Source organism: Macaca mulatta, chromosome 7, assembly GCF_049350105.2.
Source record: "Macaca mulatta isolate MMU2019108-1 chromosome 7, T2T-MMU8v2.0, whole genome shotgun sequence".
NCBI classification, from domain to species: domain Eukaryota; kingdom Metazoa; phylum Chordata; class Mammalia; order Primates; family Cercopithecidae; genus Macaca; species Macaca mulatta.
In genome coordinates, this window is record NC_133412.1 from 112131554 (window position 1) to 112153335 (window position 21782).

The following is a 21782-nucleotide window of genomic DNA, read 5'->3' on the forward strand; positions in this document are numbered from 1 at the left end:
CTTCATGAATGGGATTAGTGCTTTTACAAAAGGTGCCTGTGGAAGCTTGTTCATCTCTCTTCCTTCCACCATGTGAGGACACAAAGAAGGTGCCATCTACAAAGCAGAGAGCCATCACCAGACACCAACTCTACTTGATTGTGGACTTCCCAGCCTCCAGAACTGTGAGAAATAAATTTCCATTGGTTGTAAAATACCCAGTCTAAGGTATTTTGTTCTGGCAGCCCAAATAAACTAAGACAGGGCTAAACATTCTTTTCAACAGTCTATGTAAGTAGATAATTTAGAAATAGATAAATTATACACAAAAATGATCCCAGGCGATTGCTTTTAAATGGTAAGCTAAAAGGGTATGATAAGGTATTTGTTCATCCTATCCCTAAATTCAGCTGTAATTGATTTAGAAGTAGAGGACAGTTTAGGGCTAAGTACCAAGACAAGAAACAATGGCACAACACCATTCTTAAAGGACATAACTTAAGAGAACAGGCAAATTAAACAGGTGTCATCATTACAATGTCTTTCCTCAATTCAAAATATGTGAACTTGGCTGGGTGCAGTGGCTCACACCTGTAATCCCAGCACTTTGGGAGGCCGAGGCAGGTGGATCACTTGAGGTCAGGAGTTCAAGACCAGCCTGGCCAATATGGTTAAACCCTATCTCTACTGAAAATACAAAACTTAGCCGGGCATGGTGACAGGCGCCTATAATCCCAGTTACTCGGGAAGCTGAGGCAGGAGAATAGCTTGAACCCAGAAGGTGGAGGCTGCAGTAAGCCGAGTGTGCCACCGCCCTCCAGCCTGGGCAACAGAGCAAGACTCTGTCTCAAACAACAACAAAAAACTACATGAACTTCTATCTCCCTTTTTAAAAACACACTAGCCTTATGACAAAAATGAGTAACTACTGGGAGTGATAAAAAATACTCTAAGATTGATTGTGGTGATGTGATTACATAACTTCATGAAAATATTCAAAATTATTGATTTGTGTACTTTAAGTAGATGAAGTGTATGATGTGTGAATTATATCTTAAAGTTGTTATTTTTTAAAGGAGTAGCTTTTAAATCTAATGATTTTAAATACTCTAATTTTACATTAGGCTTCTCAGGTTTTACTAGATTTCAAAATAGCCAGAAAAACAGTGAAAAGTATATTTTATTGGCATTTAGGCCTAGCACAGTTCAATTCAAATAAAATATAACAATGCAATTTATTTAAGCTAATTGAAAATAACATATAAACAATTTTTTCTTAAGTTTCTGTTTTACCATCATATGATTGTGTTCATGCAAGTACAATCATTAAAACTGTCCTCCTAAGCATATATCATAGCACCACCTTTTATTTGCAGTACTTGATATGTAAATTTCATTGTCAAAACATATCTGGCTTTATCAATGTAAACATATTTGCTACAAGTAAACTTTAAAGGTAAAAGTGAATACCAATGAATAAATCAAAATAGAACTGAGCATCACATGATATAATTAAGCAAACATTATATAATACTGTTATCAATAAGAACCACAACTTAATAAATTTCACAAAAAGGAAGGAAAAACAAAAAGTAATGTGTAAACTGCCAAAGTAGTGTTAAAATACTGAAGGATATAACATAAAATTTACCTCAGAAAAACAAGGGAAAAACAACAAAACCATGCTGTGAAAACTAAATTTGGTTTAGTAGTTACAACAGTCGTTTTACTGCAAAGGCTTACTAAAATGCACTCCAACAAAACAATTTATTTTCTATCTCCCTTTTTAAAAAAAACTGTTGTGTTTAGTCACATAGGTTGGATATTTTGTGGAAATTTCACATTTATTGTCAGCTGCGGGATAGTTACCCAAAAAAAACTTTCATCTCTAAACTATCTTTCCAAATAACCAAAAACATTATCATCATGAAAATTACCATTATAAAATCAAATAATTCCTAAACAAATCATAAAAATAAATCTGCCTTACCCTAGTAAGTACAGAAAAAGTGTATACATAAGTGCTGAAAATTACAGAAAAATATTCAATGAATAAGCAAAAATGTTCACATTTATCATTACTAATGTTTTTTAGCTTTCTGGCTAAAATTAAGGAACAAGTTTTTAAAAGGTGAGCAAGGAAATTCAGTGCCACTTTGGGTCTGTCTGCATTATACAAATAAATTACATCTGTAGTACAAGGCAGACTCTATTTTTATTAAACATAATTAAGTTATAAAGACCTCAAATTTCTAGAACCAGTTATAACACTGTGGTAAGCAAAATAAATTTGTTCTTATTGCTCTCATTATAATTCCAGCTTAATCTACAAATGTGAATATTTTCCCTATGTTGTCTCAAACCATACTAATACAAAAAATATAGAGCAATATCTGTTGGTTTCCACAGATAAATGGAAAAAGGAAAAAATGAAATTTGAATATTATTTCATCTTCTTAAGTATCTTTAACATGTTTAGCACTTCAAGCAGCACTGGACACAGCAAGTTTCTTCAAGTGATCCATAAACACTTGTAAACTAACATCATCTGTAAGAATAGGTGCTCCAGACTCCTAGAGGAAAAAAAGTATTTGTTATGATTAAAACATAGGGTGATACCATGGAATTTATACACAAATGTTTAAAATAGACAAGGAAATCCTTTGAAATAGAACAATGCCTATGCTCCTATTAAATAAAAAGAATCTAACTGGCCTCCGTCCCTGGTTCCTGGGAGGGAGACTCTACATCCTTAGAATTCCCGATAATAGGAGTGTCTTTATTCATAGGCTGATGGGATCACATATGAGTTTATGCTATGAGATGAGATGAATCAGGATGGCGGCTAGTCACCACAAAGACTAACAATGTAATTAGAGGCTTGGGGCTTTAAAAGAAAGCCTGACCTCCAGACCCTTTCTCCCTGGCATTTTAACAGAAATCCCAGCTGGAAGGAAGCAAACTCATAATATCATTTTTAAAATAAACTATGCTTCTCAACTTTTCAGGTCATTTTAATTGATTTCTGTAGGTTCCAAGTAATTAACAAGAGTTAGGGAAAATTCCTATTATCCATTTTAATAAAAACTGTGTTGACAGAATGATCTTGGTAACCCAATCCATTAACAATGAAACTTTACTTCAGCAAAAGAAGGTATTTCTAGAAGATTTTTTATCTGAATTTTATATTTTTCTTCTTATACTCAAGTTCTTCTTAATTATAAATTTCAATGTCTAAAACAGGGAAATTAAGTAATTTCAGCAAATTAATGGCAAATGTGAGACGAGAACTTACAGCTCCTGTGATTCTAGTCTGGCATAGCCACAAACATGCCATGACCTCTCCTGAATAAAGGGAAATCAATTTTATCGTGTTTATTCAAAAGAACTTGAAAGATCTGATAATGAAAGGAGGCAATCCCTTACTGAGATTAAGGACATAGAGTCTGGAGCCAGAATGCCTAGGCTCAAATTCTGGCTCTCCCACTTCCTACCCATATGACTGAAGAAGTTACTTAAACTATGTCTTGGTTTCCCCACGTGTAAAACAAGGATAATAACAGGACCTATCTTACACAGGTTGTTGTAATGATTAAATGAGTTAAATTCTAGAAAGCAAACAGAACAATACCTCCCACAGAAAGCAAACAGAACAATACCTCGTACACACAGTAGACATACAACACGTTTTAGCTATTTTTATTGGTCCTTCTGTTGAAAAATCTGCAACAATGAAATACTTTTCTTTATTCTATATGCATAGCTAACATAGAGAATTACAAGTCTCAAAACTGTAACCTAAACCAATACAACCTCATGGTTCTTACTTTTTTCTGTTACTATGCCTGATTTTTTCATTTTACAATGTTTTCCATCTCAAGTCACGCAATCTCAGAGCCATTTCTCGGAGTCAAGACAAAATATGTGGATTTCCTAATTTACATACCACAGAGCTCCTACTTGAAATTATAAATACCAATGCTCAATTCAATTTTATAAAAATTAGCAGTTAGCTGATCTCAACTTTTCAAATGGATCCTTTTTCTATTCAAAATATATCCAAGATTAAGCAGAAAGGTACAAGCTTTACATTATTCAGTATACGAAGCACTACAGCAACAGAGGCCTCCAGCACCGTCACAGAAGTGTTGCAGTGGCGCCCTCTTACGGCCGTTCATGGATAATACTTATCATAGGGTCCTTGATTTCTGACCCCCAAAAAATCCTGTGAGTTATTAGAGTCCATTAATTTTTAGTAAAATGCTTGTTTACTAAGTTATTTCCCTTAAATGCAATCAGCAAATTAATGATTAAAAATTCAGAATCTGGAGTCAGACAGACCTTGGCTAAAATCTAGACCCTGCCACAGTTTAGCTACATGATCTTGCATAAAATACTTAATCTATATGAGTCTCAATTTCCTCTCATGAAATATAGGATTACTAGTATCCACCTTATAAAAGTTAATTAAATGAGAGTACACTGAAAGATAGTGACTAAAACGTAGTAGATTCAGTTTATTAGATATCATGATTATTAAAATGTTAACATCATTACTCATAAAAATCTTAAGAAAGACCTGAGCACTCTTATTTATGCCTGTAATGCCCCTACTTCCAGGCAGTAACAATTACACTTCATAGTTTAAAATAGGTTTCCTTTCCCATGTTAAATATAAGAAGTGACTTTTTTTTCCATTGATAACAGTGAAAACTAATAGCTAATATTTACTGAGTATTACTGTCCATTTCAAGCACCTTTTATTAAACTCTATAGACAAGGAAGTGAAAACAAAGAGAAGTCAAGTAACTTGCAGAGTCTGCATTTTCCATTACCAGCCTTCCACTCTTCCAAGATTAGTCTCCTTTACTTGTTATAACCTCCCCACCTTTTAGAACTTTTGGACCTTGGATTCAATTTATTTATCTATATTACAAAAACTCCTTAACTCCTAACCACCTCCATAGATTTCCAATATTCTAATCTCTGCTCTCTCCTGTCCAGATCTATTGTATTCAATATATGCTATGTTTAAGGTGCTATGGAAAATCAAAAATGAAAATGATAGTTATTGCCTCAAGTAATTAATAATCTAACAGGAGCAATGCCATAAGAAATGGAGGGGGGAAAAGGGATGACAGGACAGGGATATTACACAAATTCAATCATGCAATTGTAGGATGGTGCTATGGTTTGAATATCCATCCCTTCTAAAACTCATTTTGAAAATCCCCAATGTGGCAGTATAAAGGCAGGGCCTTTACGAGGTAACTGGGTCATAAGGCCCTCATGAAACAATTAAAATCTATTCATGGATTTTCTCAGGCGCAGTGGCTCACACCTGTAATCCCAGCACTCTGGGAGGCCGAAGTGGGCAGATCACGAGGTCGGGAGATCGAGACCATCCTGGCCAACATGGTGAAATCCCGTCTCTACTAAAAATACACCAAAAAATTAGCTGGTATGGTGGTGTGCACTTGTCGTCCCAGCTACTCAGGGGGCTGAGGCAGGAGAATCACTTGAACCCAGAAGGCGGAGGTTGCAGTGAGCCAAGATTGCGTCACTGCACTCCAGCCTGGCAACAGAGCAAGACTCCGTCTCAAAACACAAAACAAAACAAAACAAACAAACGAAAAACATTATGGAAGCATGCTCTAGAAATTTTTAGTAAATAAAATGGGCCCTCACCACTGCTGCAAAAGTCTTCTATTAATCTTCAGTTTATTTTTGTATTCTTTACAACTGTTTTTAATCTTTTCTAGTTTTTTGGTCCTTAACTCCAGCCTTTTTCACTCCTAAATAATCTCATATTATTGAAAAGAAACAGGCAATTATTCAATGTGAGTTTTCACTCCACCTAAAAACCTTTCTGTCTTCACCCTTCTTACCTTTTGCTTTTGCAGAAATAAGTGTCCTGCCTCCTTACCAATGCTTAACCTCCATATAGTGCTTATGATCATATTCTCTCCTGAGGATCTTAAATATCTGTTCTTTTGTGTCTTTCCTATACTGGCTCTTTATGCTTGGTCTCCAAATAAGTTCTGTGCCCTTACTGTAATAACAATCATCTGCCTATCCTACTGCTCATCCTCAGGTTAAATCTGTAAAAGAATCATTCATACTTTCAACCTCCGCTTCTTTGCCACCCACTAATTTCTTATAAATTTGTCTTCTTACTCAACTACCATACTAAAGCCACTTACAGAAGGCCACAAATAACCTATCCATCAAATCCAAGCACCTTTTCTCACTCTGTATCCCCCTTCAACTGTCTGCAGCGTGTCTCTTTGTTACCTCCTTCTTCTTCCTTCTATAGAGTCACCTTTTATGACACACTACTTTTCATTCTGCCTCTCTGATAATTCACTAGACACTCCTACTACTTGTACTCCCCTGAAGTTTCTTGTCTCATCTCTCCTTTACCTCTTTACTCTCTCTTTAGACAAGCATTTACTGTGATGACTTTAAGTATCACCTTTCTCGTCCTTGCCCTGACCATCAAACCCAAATTGCCAACAGCCTACTCAACATGGCCATAATCAATATAGTCATCTTATTGTGGCTCAATAAGGCCTTCTAGGTAGTACCTCAAACTCAGTGTCTAAACCAAACAATTTCTCTCCACTCTCTCATTTATTGACACATGTTCTCCTGGTCACTCAGGCTCAAAACCCCAAAATACCCTGTTTCCCCTCACCTATTTTTTAAAAATTCAAGACTACATTAAAGTTGAGAGAGAAGTACAATAAACACCCACATAGCATACCTAAATCCTAAATTAACTGTTAACATTTTGCAACATATGCTTTATGTTTCTACATTACTTTTCCTTTTTTCTTCTTTTTGTTGAATAACTTCTGGAAATTGAAGCCATCATGACATTTTATCCCTAAATACTTCAATATGTATCTCCTAAGATCAAGAAGAATCTCCCACATAACCACACCATTATCACTCTCAAGAAATTTAGTAATTCTGTACTAGTTATCTGATATATGATCTATATTCAAATCTCACAAATCATCCCAATTATATTCTTTATAGCTATTCTCTCTCTCTAATCCAGGATCCAATCAGAATTCAGATTTTGTGCATAGTTGCCATGCCCTGGAATACTTACTTTCCTGCAACTTCTAATCAAGTCCTATTGAGTCTACTTTTGAAATAGCTCCCAAATCTATTCCTTTCACCATCTTGTCTTTATTCCCTCTCACTTGGATTATTTTCATAAATATACTTTCAATCTACAGATTGCTTCCATTTAATCTTAAGATTCAACTATACTATCTAAGACTCAAATCTGCCCCTCTGTCCACCTTCAATGACTCTCCATTACTTACCAAATAAATATTCAACTTCTCACTCCTCAACCTGACATTCAAGATCCTCCACAATTTAGTTGTACAACACATTTCCGTTTTATGTTCTTCTAGTCAGCTCTACATGTAGTCTTTTATCTTTGCCCATACTATTCTCTACCTAGATTTCCCTTCCTCATGCAATTTCCAATTACCAAAATAACCATTCTTTAAATGAAATGTTTCTTTTTTCTGAACTCTTTTCTGATTACATACCCTCTTCCTGCTACCACCATGTGACCTCCTTCCATCTTCCTCTTCTAACCTTTTAATACTTGATAGCTTTCTAACGACAAATATCCCATTCTGCCTTGTCATTTACTTAGTTATGTATCTTATCTCTAATATTAGACTACAAGCTCTTCAAAGGCATGGTTAATAACTGCACCCTAAAGAGCCAATACAAAGTCCTAAACATACTGGACACTCAATAAATGTTGATATATTATACCAACAGGTTAATACCTTTTTTTTTTTTAAGAGATGGAGTCTTGCTATGTTGCCCAGGTTGGTCTCAAACTCCCGGCCTCAAGTGATCCTCCTGCCTCAGCCTCTCGAGCAGCTGGGATTGCAGGCATAAGCCACCACACCCAGCAGGACTTTTACCAAATTAAACTATACCAATAATGATTTGCAGGGTTCCTGCCCCTCCTGCTCAACTATGATTCCTGGCCTCTCTTGGCTTATTGTAGCCTTTTGTGGTTCACAACCTAGCATTAAACTTGAGTCACCACTTCTTGTCTTATACACTTTATTGCTTTCTGTCTCAAGGGTATAGTGCTAAACTTGGAGTCTATTTGATAGGATCACTTTTTTTCTATGGTGTCACCAAATATTAATTCTGTTTTCTACTCTCATTTTTATATTACTTTTCCAACAGAAATCATTACTAAATACACAGGGAAAAAAAAATGTAGCTTTCACTAAAATAACAAACAATAAATACACAAAGAAATAATTTCCAAGACCTGCTATTTAAACTTACCTGCCCCCAGGCATACATATTATTATGAGTCTGTGAAGGGTTGACTTTTGAAAGGAGGAAACGGGCCTTAAAAGCAAAGAAGAAATAACATTATCCACAGAAAATTTCAGTCAATATCAGCTGAATAATTATATCATGCAAAATCAATTTTATTTAGTACGTGTTGGTAAAATTAATTTTATTAAATTAATTTTTAAAATATTAAACTTTGAAATGTATAGGTCACTATGTGTTACAAATAAACAATAAATGCACCTCTTCTCTCCAAATCATACATCCAAAATAACAAATACATTGTTGAATCCAAAACTCAGCATATAAAAATTATGTGTGCAACAATTATGACAAGGTTAGTGTGAAATTACGAAATACTCGGTCAGAAGTTCAAAATCCCAAAAAATGATAAAAATAAAAGCCATAAAAATCTGTGTGTTCTTTTGTTTAAAATAATGACCCTTATACTTTCTTAAACCACAGGTGATTCTATGAGACAAGTGATCCAACATTTCATCCTTCTACCCACTATGGCTTGTCATCATGAAAATAATAACCAGAGTAAGAGGAGAATGGTAATACACATAGTGAGATGTCAATGAAAGAACCAGTAAGATTTTTAATTCATAATGGAAGCACATAGACAGAAACATCTTTTGAAGTTTAGTATCATACAAAATCTTTTTGTACTCTCTAAGGAATCAGTTTAACCTAACAGTGAAGAGCACTGGCCCTGGAGTACTGGACTCAAATCCCACTCCTGCATTTACTGTGTTTCCTTGGCCATAAGTAACCTAGATCTCAGTTTTATTGTCTGTTAAATGAAAATAACACTAGAATTCTTATGAGGATCAAATGAGATAAGGCATGCAGAAGTACTTCGCAAATTCTCAATAAGAAATAACTCATGTAAATACAGTAAAACTAATAACAATTATCATTTCTGAGTAATAGTTATTGACATTTGCTACCTATTTTATAATACCATACTAGGCATTAGGGAATACAAAGCATAGTCCCTGCCTTCAAAGAGCAAGTAAAACAAATGAATAACAACTTACAATTAATTTATTACAACTCTTTTAAGAATTACAAAAGAGAAGTAAGAAGTATTTTATGAGAGTATGTTAAGAAACCTAACTTAGCCTTCTGAAGGTCTCAAAGCAACTGTGTATGTATGTACATGTATCTAATGTATATGTATCCTCATAATCCTAAAAACCACAAAACCTTTTCATAATACCACAGTGTTTTCCTATTACATAAAATTTTATTTTCTAGAAAACTGGAATAATGGAATGAAGACAATGAAAAAATGTAAGTTACCACAAATGTCATATTCATAGACTTTAAGAGTAAATAAACAGCTTTAAGAAAAGTATATTATTTTCCAAGCTGCTCACATCTTCTTGTTCAACCAAAGCTAGTATATCACCACAATGCCATCCTGGCCCTGTTCAGGAAGCTAGGCTAGAGACAGGAGATGATGGAAACTGCCAAGGTTAGGCAACTAGTCAATAATCTTACTGCTTTGCTCTCAAAAGCTAATGCAAAAAGTAAGCACTAATACCTTCCCCTCCTATCTCCTTACCTTTCTGTCCGCTTTATGAAGCAATCTATTAAAATCAGAAGGCAAGGAGGTACACCTCACTGCAAACCTAACAACAAACAAACACACAAACAAATTAACACTACTTACCTGGCTGCCTCCATGTTCAGTGTCAATATATCTTGGCATTGGAAATCTGGAGTGAAGAATTTCCTGTGCATCATCCACTGGGGCTTGCAGAAGGTGGCGGAAATTTTCATATTCAGGCATGTCCTGGTATCCTGACTTCCGCCACTGTGCTATGGTCTAATTTTAAAACAATTAAAGAAATTACTTTAAATTTCTTGCCCATCCAAAAATCTTGACGTTTTTCCAAAGACAGTAATCTTTAGAAACTAAGAAAATTATAGACCATTATTCCATTTACCTCAATTTTTTTAAAGTTAAAAACATTAATTTCAGTAGAGAAAATATTCTTAATAAATATAAAATTAGAATATTTCTTCTCCTTTAAAAGTAAAATGAAAGAATACTTAGGTAAGTCAGAAAATTTTTAAAACACTATGCTTACCAAATGAATGTTAGTTAAAAGCTATCTACCTAAGCTTATGATGCGTGAAAGCAATTGAATCAATCCATTTATTAAGGTAAGTAGCTCTAAAAACCATGTAACTAAATTATCTAAAATCTTATGCCTGGTTTATTTTCTAAGTTAGCTGAATCAGTCAACACATTCTTCTATAGCTTTATACCTCTGTATAAAACAATCATGTGCATTTCTGATTTCTCCTTTAACAAGCTACTTGAAAAAGTAAAAATCACCATAAAAGAAACAAAAAGCAAAAAAAAAAAAGCTCTGTCAGTATTACAGGTTTTTTTATTTTTTAACAGAGGCAACGAAGTTAAAACAGGTATTATTCTTAACAAGTAAAGGGCATTAGAAACTGGTATCAACTAAAAATAATTTACAATAATAATAATAATTAAATCTTTTAAAAGTCCTGGGTAGGTCAGGCGTGATGGCTCACGCCTGTAATCCCAGTACTTTGGGAGGCTGAGGCGGGTGGAACACCTGAGGTCAGGAGTTCAAACCCAGCCTGGCCAACATGGTGAAAACCTGTCTCTACTAAAAGTGCAAAAATTATCTGGGCGTGGTGGCGTGCGCCTGTAGTCCCAGCTACCCAGGAAGCTGAGGCAGGAGAATCACTGGAACCCAGGAGGCAGAGGCTGCAGTGAGCCAAGATAGTGCCACTGCACTCCAGCCTGGGTGAAAGAGCAAGACTCAGTCTCAAAAAAAAAAAAAAAAAGTCCTGGGTAGTACTATTTAAAAGAATATTTTGAGCAATGTCTTTATTATTACAGTACAAATCTTTTTAAAAATTTTTTTTGTAGAGAGGGGGTCTCACTATGATGCCCAGGTTAGTCCTGAACTCCTGGGCTCAAGTAATCCTCCTGCCTTGGCCTCCCAAAGGACTGGAATTAGAGGCATGAGCCACCACACCCAGCCACAGTGCAAATCTAAAATCATTTACAATTAAAGCAACTGAAAAAATTAATCTACAGAAGTTACTAAAATACTAGACTATAAGTTTGAGAGCAGATCTGTGAAAAAAGAACATCTATATCTTCCAAAGCATCCAAAGGAAGCACTTAACAATTGGCTGAATTAATAACTGAAGGAATGAATCAAGGTCTGCTAAATACCTGGATTAAAGCTTAATAGCTACTAAAATCTTCTGCTCTCTGTAATCATTTACCATTCCGATTAAGTGAAGTTACAAATTTTAATTCATGTATGCTTTAAGTGAGTTTTCAAGATCATGTAGAACACTTAATAATAACTTATAACGATTGCATAACATAAAAGGAAAGCCTGCCCACTGACGAAGACTGACCTTTCCCCTCTTAATGTTTTCAGGTAAAAGCCAAAAGTGCCCTTTGTCTATGTACAGTCAGTGTTCTTACTTTCACAACACTATGCTTTGTGCAAAATCCAATCGTGTGTGGATGAATGAATAAAATAATCATGTGGGTAAATTGCAATTGAAGCCTAAAACCTTATAGTAGGCAGAACAATATTTTATATATACTTCATAAAAATGGAAATCAAAGTTTATCATAGATGAAACACTAGCCATACAATAAGAGGGAAGAAAACTTTTCTAAGTAAAAAGACTTTACATGCATAGCTTTAAACGCTATTGAAATCTTACCTCACCATGATAAATCAAAATCTGGAAGAATGTGTCCATGAGAAGAATACGATCTGCAAGAATGCTACTGCTATCAAGAAGAACCGGCTAACATAAAGAAAACAATGAGAAATGAGGAAAAAGGAAAAATAAACTACTTAACAGTATAAAATAGATGTTTCCAGGTTATTTTCCAAGTTTCCTTTTTCTTTTTTTTTTTTTTTTTTTCTTTTGTAGACAGGGTCTTACTCTGTCACCTAGGCTGGTGTGCAGTGGCATGATCTCAGCTCACTGCAGCCTCAAACTCCCAGGCTCCAGCAATCCTCCCACCTCAGACCCCCGAGTAGCTGGGACTACAGGTGTGTAACACCACATCCAGCTAACTTTTTCATTTTTTTTTTGTAGAGACAGGGTCTCACTGTGCTTCCTAGGCTGGTCTCAAATTCCTGGACTCAAGTGATCCTCCTGCCTCAGCCTCCCAAAGGCTGAGATTATAGGCTCACCACTAAATTTGAAATTTAGGCCACTACACATGGCCTAAATTTCAAATTTATATTTTATTACTTAACATCTCTTGCTATTATGAATTCTTACAGTGTACTTCAATTTTTTAAGGAATCTCTTTAATCTGAGGTAAAAAACAATTTAAAAATAGAGTAAAGTCAAGAAGAATTCAAGGATAACTCCTAAGCCTAATGGGGAAAGGCCTGGGATAGAGCAAATTTGGAGCACATGGGAAAATAGTTCTGCATATGAAATGAAAGGGAGTAGTCTGAACTGATGACGTAAATTTAGGTCTCACATGCACAAAGATGGTAATTAAAGCTATGGGATTAGACTACATCACTGAGAGAGAAGGAAGACAGGGAAAGCCAGAAGACTGATCCCTTAAACATGTCAACACTTAGAAGTCTGAAAGGGAAAAGCTAGGACAAGACTGAGAAGGAACGGTGAGCGAGTAAGAGGAAAACCAGGAAGGTATAGTAGGTGTCACAGAAGCCTAGGGCAAAAGGTTTTCAAGGACTGAGTACTAGTGAGGACTAGGTAAATACTGTTGAGAGCTCTGGTGAGATGTAGGACATTGGTGATCTTTAAAAGAGCCATTTCAATATAATGTTAGGGCTAAAAGTCTTACTTATATAGGTTGAGAAGACAATGTGAGGTGAGAAAGTATAAACAACAAATAACTTTTTTGAGTTCAACTCTCACCAGGAGCAGAGAAATGGGGTGGTAGTTATAGAAAGCATGGGTCATGGTGGGTGGGTTTTGTCCATTTTTTGTAAACATGAGTGTTGTTATGGTTTCTATGTTATTTAATAAGAATGATCCAGATGGACAGAAAGTAATGATATAGGACAGAAAGAAGATAACTCCAAAAGCAAACCCCTAAGAAAATGAAGCTGATAGGATTCATGGATTAAATGAAAAGGTTGAAATTTAATGGGAGCAGGCACTAGGGATAGTGGGATTCCAATTTTCTTCTAAACACTATTCTACATTTTTCAGATGTCTACAATGTATGTGTATTACTCAGAAGAAAAAAAAAGTTATTTCTAAAACATTCCTGATTCAAAGAATATGAGGCCAAAATAGATACAGCCAAACCAACATATTAAAAGTATATATTTTCCTAGAAAAACAGAAACTATTTGACAAATTACAAAAAAATTATTGTAACGAAATAAAACATTTTGCCCACTATTTTATAAAACCGTGAATAATAGTATCATGAGGGATCATTAATCAATAGATATTTTAAATATTCTCTTTATATTGACCTTACTAAAGTATTTTCAAATACAGTAACTACATACTTTCAAGTAGTAAAACAGATCATTTTAACTATAGAATGGAAAAATCGTTCATTTGGTAACAGTTTAAAATAAGTGGAACAGTTTGCTAAGAAGGTTAAATGGATAACTTTATCAATCTTCTAAGCATATGTCTTTATAGTCAACTATTTTTTATGTTCTCAAAAAAACAAAGGAAAATGAGATTAAAACAAGAGACTTTGTTTAGACAGAATGTCATAACTGTCATAGACACTAAATTCTGGAATAAGCTACAGTCTACAGAATCATAATCACTTCTGGACGTTGTTAAAGACACAAAGAATAATCATATGCTTTGGAGGATTTGATCAACCAAATGGCTGGACAAAATGATCTAAAAGTCTCTTCCATCTCATTTAAAAAAAAAGAATTTTTAACAATCTTCTAATACAGCCTACGTGGTATCTAGCATATAGTAAACATTCATAAATATTTTAAGTGAATATATAAATAGGTTGAGATTTCCATTCATTTAAATTCTTATATTTAGTAACTATATCTATTTTTTTAGTTGTTTTCACTTTTTTTTAATGCCACACATTGCAATAACAAGACAAATTTATTTTTTTCTGTCCCTCTTACCTCTGGTGGTCCACTAAAAGAATATGCATACAGGATAGGCTGAATCATAATTAGAGACTGGGTCAGATCCTGACGCATAAAATGGTGACGATAATATGAACTCTCATCAGGACTATTGTTAAAAACTTGCAGGAAAGAAGATCTTCTTAAATGAAACATAAACTGTAAGATAAACATGTGAGATAGTTGTTACTGATTTTAATATTACAACAGGTGTTTACTATTAGCAAAAACATTTGATTACAAACTATTAACAACATAACAAAACATGTTATTACAAGAATTTATATCCCTCAGAAAGGAATCCTATTCACGAAATTCATCAGTAGCCTAAAAATAAAATTCTGGCCGGGCGCAGTGGCTCATGCCTGTAATCCCAGCACTTTGGGAGGCCAAGGCGGGTGGATCACCTGAGGTCGGGAGTTCGAGACCAGCCTGACCAACATGGAGCAACCCCATCTCTCCTAAAAATACGAAAAATTAGCCGGGCGTCGTGACGCATGCCTGCAATCCCAGGTACTCAAGAGGCTGAGGCAGGAGAACTGCTTGAACCCAGGAGGTGGAGGTTGCAGTGAGCCGAGATTGCGCCATTGCACTCCAGCCTAGGCAACATGAGCAAAACTCCATCTCAAAAATAAATAAATAAATAAATAAATAAAATTCTACAAGAAAAAAATTAAAGAAAGAAAGAAAAAAAATTTTAGGCCGGGCGCGGTGGCTCAAGCCTGTAATCCCAGCACTTTGGGAGGCCGAGACGGGCGGATCACGAGGTCAGGAGATCGAGACCATCCTGGCTGACACGGTGAAACCCCGTCTCTACTTTAAAAAATACAAAAAACTAGCCGGGCGAGGTGGCGGCGCCTGTAGTCCCAGCTACTCGGGAGGCTGAGGCAGGAGAATGGCGTGAACCCGGGAGGCGGAGCTTGCAGTGAGCTGAGATCTGGCCACTGCACTCCAGCCTGGGCGGCAGAGCGAGACTCCGTCTCAAAAAAAAAAAAAAAAAAATTTTAAGTTAAAGTAAGAAAAGGATGGCTGGGCATGGTGGCTCACACCTGTAATCCCAACACTCTGGGATGGCTTGAGGCCCAGAAGTTGGAGACCAGTTTAGGCAGCATAACAAGACCTTGTCTGTATTTAAAAGAAAAAAAAAAAGACAAAAACCCCTTGCTCAAATCTAAGTTATTCAGAGGCTGGTGCCAGGTAGTAAACCATGACCATTCTTTGTTTTTAATCCTCCCCCCCGACCATATCTTTGGGCTTTTTCATTACTACTCATTACCAACACCAAAAGATTCTAAGAAGATATAAAAATAAACTACAAATTTTCTACTTATAAATGGCTGATATGATTTGACTATGTCCCCACCCAAATCTCACCTTGAATTGTCAATTCAAGTTTACTTGTCAAGGCAGGGCCAGGTGGAGAGAACTGAATCATGTCGGGGGACAGTTTCCCCCATACTGTTCTCGTGGTAGTAAGTCTCAGGAGATCTGATGGTTTTATAAATGGGAGTTCCCCTGCACATGCTCTCCTGCCTGCTGCATTGTTAAGATGTGTCTTGCTTCCCCTTAGCTTTCCGCCACGACTGTGAGTCCTCCCCAGCCATGTGGAACTGTGAGTCAATTAAACCTCTTGGCCAGGCATGGTGGCTCACGCTTGTAATCCTAGCACTCTGGGAGACTGAGGCAGGTGGATCACCTGAGGTTGGCAGTTCAAGACCAGCCTGGCCAACATGGTGAAACCCCATCTCTACTAAAATTACAAAAAAAGATTAGCCAGATGTGGTGGCACGCGCCTGTAACCCAGCTACTCGGGAGACTGAGGCACAAGAATTGCTTGAACTAGGGAGGCAGAGGCTGCAGTGAGCTGAGATGGCGTCACTGCACTCCAGCCTGGGTGACAGAGTGAGACTCTGTCTCAAAAATAAATAAATAAATAAATAAACAAACCTCTTTCCTTTATAAATTACCCAGTCCCAGGTATGTCTATTAGCAGCATGAGAACTAATACAATGACTTAAAAATTGTACTGGGAAGGGTCTACACTGATATAACACATACACACACACACACACACACACACACACACCCCCATATAATTTCTTAATATTTAATGTTTTCCCTATACCTAAGAAACATTCTCCAGATTTTGTTTCACTGCTTCTTTCTCCTTTCACTTTCTTCCCCTCCACCTACTCCTCACATGAAAGAAATCAAAGAGTCTGAGTTAGACCTGAATAATGGATAGCTACATTGGGTCTTTGATAAAACTGATTAAGATCAGCCAGAAAGTATTCCCACTTGTCTTTAGACACTTCTCTTAAATTCCTCCAACCCTCAGGTCCCAAGTGCCTATATGTTGCTCCTGTCTGGGACTCATTCAACAGTTTTCTCCCAACATGTCACTCACTGAAATTCTCATTCCTATTCTGTTTTCAGGATCTACAATTCATTGAGAGGCTCTTGCATCCCTTACTACTTCAGTCATTCCTGTTTACTCACAGAAATGACTAATTGGCAAATGTTAGGTAATATTTTGGGGATGAAGACTTCCCTTAAATTTGGTCTATGCCATCTTTTAGAAGACTATCAGACTTTGAAAACCCAAGACAAAAGGTATTCCAGGGTCCCCTGCTTCCTATTTCCAGGAAAGGGAGAAAGATGGAAATGTCCAGATCTCACTGAAGATCTAAAAGCCCAACAAGAAGGCTTGAGGCAGGGACAGAAGAGAAAGAAAGGAAAGTGTGGAGATACTTAGTCAAATACTTAGGCTAATGTCCTCAATCATTTTCCTATTAGTTTCTGCTACAAAAATGACAAAACAAAGAATTTTACATGCCTTAAGACAAGTAGACCTTGCCTTTTCCTAATTCTCCAAAATCTCGCCAGAGGTTTTAGGGAAGTCTCCCCTCTATAAGCATGGAGTTTCTGGGTTATAGATTAATCAACAATAAAGGATCCTCAGAACAAAAAAACAAAAAACAGAGCAGCTCTGAAAAAGAAAGCTGATGCTTTAAACAAAGTTCTCATGGGCAAAAATATGAATTTCCACATCTCAATATTAATCATCCTTCCAAGTTAAGCTAAAAGGCCACCTCCTCCTTCAAAAGATATATAAAATCATCCATTTAGAAGGATTCCTTTAAGTTTCCTTTAAATTCTATATATCTCTCATAGCATTTCTCAGTTTCTGTTCTGTGCTGTTTATGTGTATTTCACATCTTGCCCTTTAGACTAAAAGCTCCTTGTAAGAGGGATCCATCTCAGTCACCTGTATCCTCCTAAAGTTCCTTGCACATAGTACTGTGAACACAGAGACTTAAAAATATCTATCAAATCAACAGGAGGATGGAGGGATAGATTCCAGTGCTCCAGGTGGAAAACATTCTGTAAGGTAAATCAAATTAGTTTCTTTTCTATTTATCTAGTCTGGCCCCATAAAATTGTTCTCAGGTGTGATACTATACTACAAGACTAGCTAACTGGTACAATAACCTCAGATGAAGTCCTTCTGGTACCACTATAATTAGGTCCCCTTATGTCAAATGGAAAACTAACCAGCCTGACACCTAATTCTGTCCACTGCAGGGTTCCAGTGTAAGTCTCTATTCACCACAAATAAATGACTATTTGCAAGGCCAATATAAAAATACTATATACTTTTCACCAACTACTCACAGCACAATATTAATTTCTTAGCTATCCCAAACTTATCTAACGAAAAGAATAACCCAATAAAATAGGTACTATAAAAAGAGCAATAAAAAAGGAAAAATGAGGCTCAATGCTACTGGCCGCACAAGAAAAGAATATGGGTCTGGCTGGGTGTAGCAATCTTAGCACTCTGGGAGGCCAAGACAGAAGGACTTCTTGAGGCTAACAGTTCAAGACCAGGCTGAGCAACATAGCAGGAAACCATCCCTACCAAAAAAAATACACACCTGTAGTCCTGGCTACTCAGGAGGCTGACTAAGCCCGGAGTTCCAGGTTACAGTGAGCTATGATGGAGCCACTACACTTCAGCTTGGGTGACACAGTGAGAGCCTGTCTCTAAAAAAGAAAAAAAAAAAAGAAAAGAAAAGAATACGAATCTTTTACCTACTTACCTGTGGATAAAGGGAGAAAGTTTCTGAAAATCTGAAGGAACTTGGGTCATCTTTATGATATTCTCCAAATTTCTGACACTAAATAAAATAAAATGTGTTAGTAATTTATTTCCTGGAATAAAAGCTAACACTGTTGCCTATAAATATTCTATTTACAAGAAGTTACCAATCATCAGGAAGCAGATACTTGATAAAGGATAAAATTATAGTATTACTTATAGACTTACCAAGAGACAAAACCAAAGAAAAAACATTAAATTTCAGAAACAAATACCACATTGCCCCAATGTAATTAATAACTCACCTTAAAATATTTGGATATTTTTTAACTAAGTATCTCTCACAACAAATAAAGAGCTCTTAGATAACAACAAAAAAGTTCAACATGTGCCCTGAAACACCAAAAAGGCTGGCACAGTGACTGACGCCTGTAATTCCAGCACTTTGGGAAGCCAAGGCAGGAGGACCGTTTGTGCCTAGGAGTTCAAGACCAGCCTGAACAAAATAGCAAGACCTCCATCTCTATTTAAAAAAAAAAAAAAAAAAAATTTGGCGATGCACAGTGGCTCACACCTGTAATCCCAGCACTTTGGGTGGCCGAGGCAGGAGGATCACAAGGTCAGGAGTTTAAGACCAGCCTGGCCAACATGGTGAAACCCTGTCTCTACTAAAAATACAAAAATAAGCCAGGCATAGTGGTGCACGGCTGTAATCCCAGCTACTTGGGAGGCTGAGGCAACAGAATTGCTTGAATCCGGCAGGCAGAAGTTGCAGTGAGCCAAGATCGTGCCACTGGACTCCAGCCTGGGTGGCAGAGCAAGATTCTATCTAAAAAAAAAAAAAAAAGTTTTGAGCCAGGTGTAGTGACTCATGCCTATAATCTGAGCACTCTGGGAGGCCAACGCAGGAGGATCACTTGAGCCCAGGAGTTTGAGACCATCTTGGGCAACACAGTGAGATACTGTCTCTACAAAAAATTTTAAAAATTAGCCAGGCATGGACAGCAAAACTAAAGTGCTTCATCCCATTGGTGCAGCAAGAGAAAACCTGGCTTGCAGGGAAAGTGTCAATAGTCTTAAGACAGAAGATTTCCTGAGCCAAGTCTGATTAGATGAAATGTTTACCCATGATGGCTAGCAATGCAGCTAAAGGGAGAATACAATTAGTGGTTGATGGGTAAACCCAAGGTTTCAAAGATGAATCAGCCATTAATTTTAAGTAGTGAAACAGAAAAGGCCAGGAGTCAAAAAGGAAGCCAGGAGCAGTGGCACAGGCCTGTAGTTCCTGCTCCTCGGGAGGCTGAGGTGGGAGGATCACCTGAGCCCACGAGTTCAAGTCCAGCCTGGGTAAGTAATATGGCTAGACCCCATCTCAAAAGAAGGAAAGAAAGGAAAAAAGAAAAGAAAAGAAAGAGATGAACAGATCCCTGAAGTTGGATGCACAATGGATCTGAACAAGAGACTGAGAGTAGAGGCAGTAAATCATGTGTGGATACCAATATCTTATGTGATAAATGACTTAGGTGATAACGCACTTTAGTTTCAGTAGCTATTCTAGGAGACTCATTTTCTTGTACTGATAACTTCACTGCTGAATTTTTAGCTATTACAACAACAGCAACACAAATAGAGAAAAAGTAAATACTGTTTAGGTATTAAAAATTTTATAAGTTTTTCCCTAATAAAAAATCTAGGAAATCATACTAACAAATTTCTTTGCCTCAATTTAGCAAAGTAATATAAGTGTTTTCTTTTCCTTGATGACTTACTAGAGTAACTTCAATTAAAAAGAAACATCATTTTTTGTGTACTGTTTTGGAGACAGTGTGCATTAGAGAGCCAAATTGGTGCTGGCACCATATCTGTTTTGGACATCTTTAACATGACAGATAAACCCTTGCTTCCTTCAGTCATTATCATAAAATGGGGTCACAAGACTCATCTGGTCTCTAGCCCCAACTGCCCTGCTGCTGTTGTAAATGCTGCAAAATGTAGAATGTGTAAATTAGAAGTAAAGTACGTTCTGAGGTTTATGTAATTTTGTACTTTTTGCAGTCATCTCATTTAATTAATTACTAGGCCCCTCTGTTTTACATTAGTGTTTATGTTTTACAAACATGTCAAACAGTGTGGCAATTTTTGAAACTGAGGTGTGAGACAAAGTCATGGAATCAACCTAAATGCCCACCAATAGACTGGATAAAGAAAATGTGGTACATATACACCACGAAATACTCTGTAGACATAACAAAGAACAAGATTAGCTGGGCGTGGTGGTTCATACCTGTAATCCCAGCACTTGGGAGGCCAAGACAGGCAGCTCACTCAAGGCCAGGAGTTCAAGACCAGCCTGGCCAACATGGTGAAACCCTGTCTCTACTAAAAATACAAAAAAAAACACCTGGGTGTGGTGGCGCACACCTGTTATCCCAGCTACTTGGGAAGCTGAGGCAGGAGGATTGCTTGAACCTGGAGAAGGAGGTTGCAGTGAGCCGAGATCGTCCCACTGCACTCCAACCTGGGTGACAGGGCAAGACTACGTCTCAAAAAAAAAAAAAAATGGAACCAGATCATGTCCTTTGCAGGGACACAGATGTTGGAAGCCATTATCCTCAGCAAACTAACACAGGAATAGAAAAGCAAACACCACATGCTCTCACTTACAAGTGGGAGCTGACTGATGAGAACACATGGACACATGAGGGGCAACAACACACACTGGGCACCTGTGGGGAGTGAGGGGAGGGAGAGCATTGGGAAGAATAGCTAATAGATGCTGGCCTATAATACCTGGGTGATGGGATATCTATGCAGTAAACCACCATGGCACACATTTACCTATATAAAAAACCTGCACATCCTGCACATGTATGCCTGAACTTAAAAGTTGGAAAAAAAAAAAATCTTGAAGTTGAGGTGTGAGATAAAAGATATAAAAGAAAACAATTCTAGACATAAATCTCCAGAGAATCCTGATAATTCTGAAGAATTACAATCATCTGAGTCATTTCAGTGTACTCATGCAACAAGGGAAACACAAAAAAAATCCACCTTTACAAGAAAATCAGTGGGTTTTACAGGGGACAGTAATCCAAGTTGTACTATTCAATTTTGTGTCATATGTGACAACCTACAAATTCAGCAATGCCTCTGGCAAAATGGAAAAAGCCCTTTACTACAAATCACAGCCATTTGACAAGCAAAAG

At 36.8% G+C, this 21782-nt stretch overlaps 1 protein-coding gene across 1 annotated transcript in view; it reads right to left on the bottom strand.

The window, feature by feature from the left end:
* Window positions 1–1147: 1147 nt before the first annotated feature.
* Window positions 1148–21782, bottom strand: part of SEC23A (SEC23 homolog A, COPII coat complex component) — an 81030-nt gene continuing 60395 nt past the window's right edge. The window contains 6 exon segments of the mRNA NM_001261363.1: window positions 1148–2552; window positions 8323–8388; window positions 10016–10171; window positions 12079–12165; window positions 14472–14633; window positions 18578–18655. Of these exon segments, the coding sequence (NP_001248292.1) occupies window positions 2463–2552; window positions 8323–8388; window positions 10016–10171; window positions 12079–12165; window positions 14472–14633; window positions 18578–18655 (639 nt within the window). The 3' untranslated portion in view covers window positions 1148–2462.